Consider the following 210-nt stretch of genomic DNA (forward strand, 5'->3'; position numbering starts at 1 on the left):
CCAGAGGGCTGCTTCCCGCGCCGCTCACGCCACAGAGCGTCTCTTGTTCTTGCCTCTTCAAGTGCCTACAAGAGGTTCAGTGAACTGCTGCCAAAGGAGGAGAGGGAGAATGCCTGCTCCGCGCGGGTTCCCAAGAGCCAGATCCTGACGTTGCCTGAGCTGCGGGTACGGTGCCTGGCAGACAGCGGGACTCGCTGCTGCTCCCTGGGG

The 210-nt window shown here is 63.3% G+C and overlaps 1 protein-coding gene across 1 annotated transcript in view; it reads left to right on the forward strand.

Moving 5' to 3' along the window:
* Window positions 1-60: 60 nt before the first annotated feature.
* CIB1 (calcium and integrin binding 1 (calmyrin)) overlaps window positions 61-210 on the forward strand; it is a gene marked incomplete at its 5' end in the record, with an annotated part of 1,674 nt that continues 1,524 nt past the window's right edge. The window contains one exon of the mRNA XM_009586633.1: window positions 61-165. Within this exon, the coding sequence (XP_009584928.1) occupies window positions 61-165 (105 nt within the window). The remainder of the gene's footprint in view (window positions 166-210) is intronic.

Source organism: Fulmarus glacialis, unplaced genomic scaffold (assembly GCF_000690835.1).
Source record: "Fulmarus glacialis isolate BGI_N327 unplaced genomic scaffold, ASM69083v1 scaffold20030, whole genome shotgun sequence".
Classification (NCBI taxonomy): domain Eukaryota; kingdom Metazoa; phylum Chordata; class Aves; order Procellariiformes; family Procellariidae; genus Fulmarus; species Fulmarus glacialis.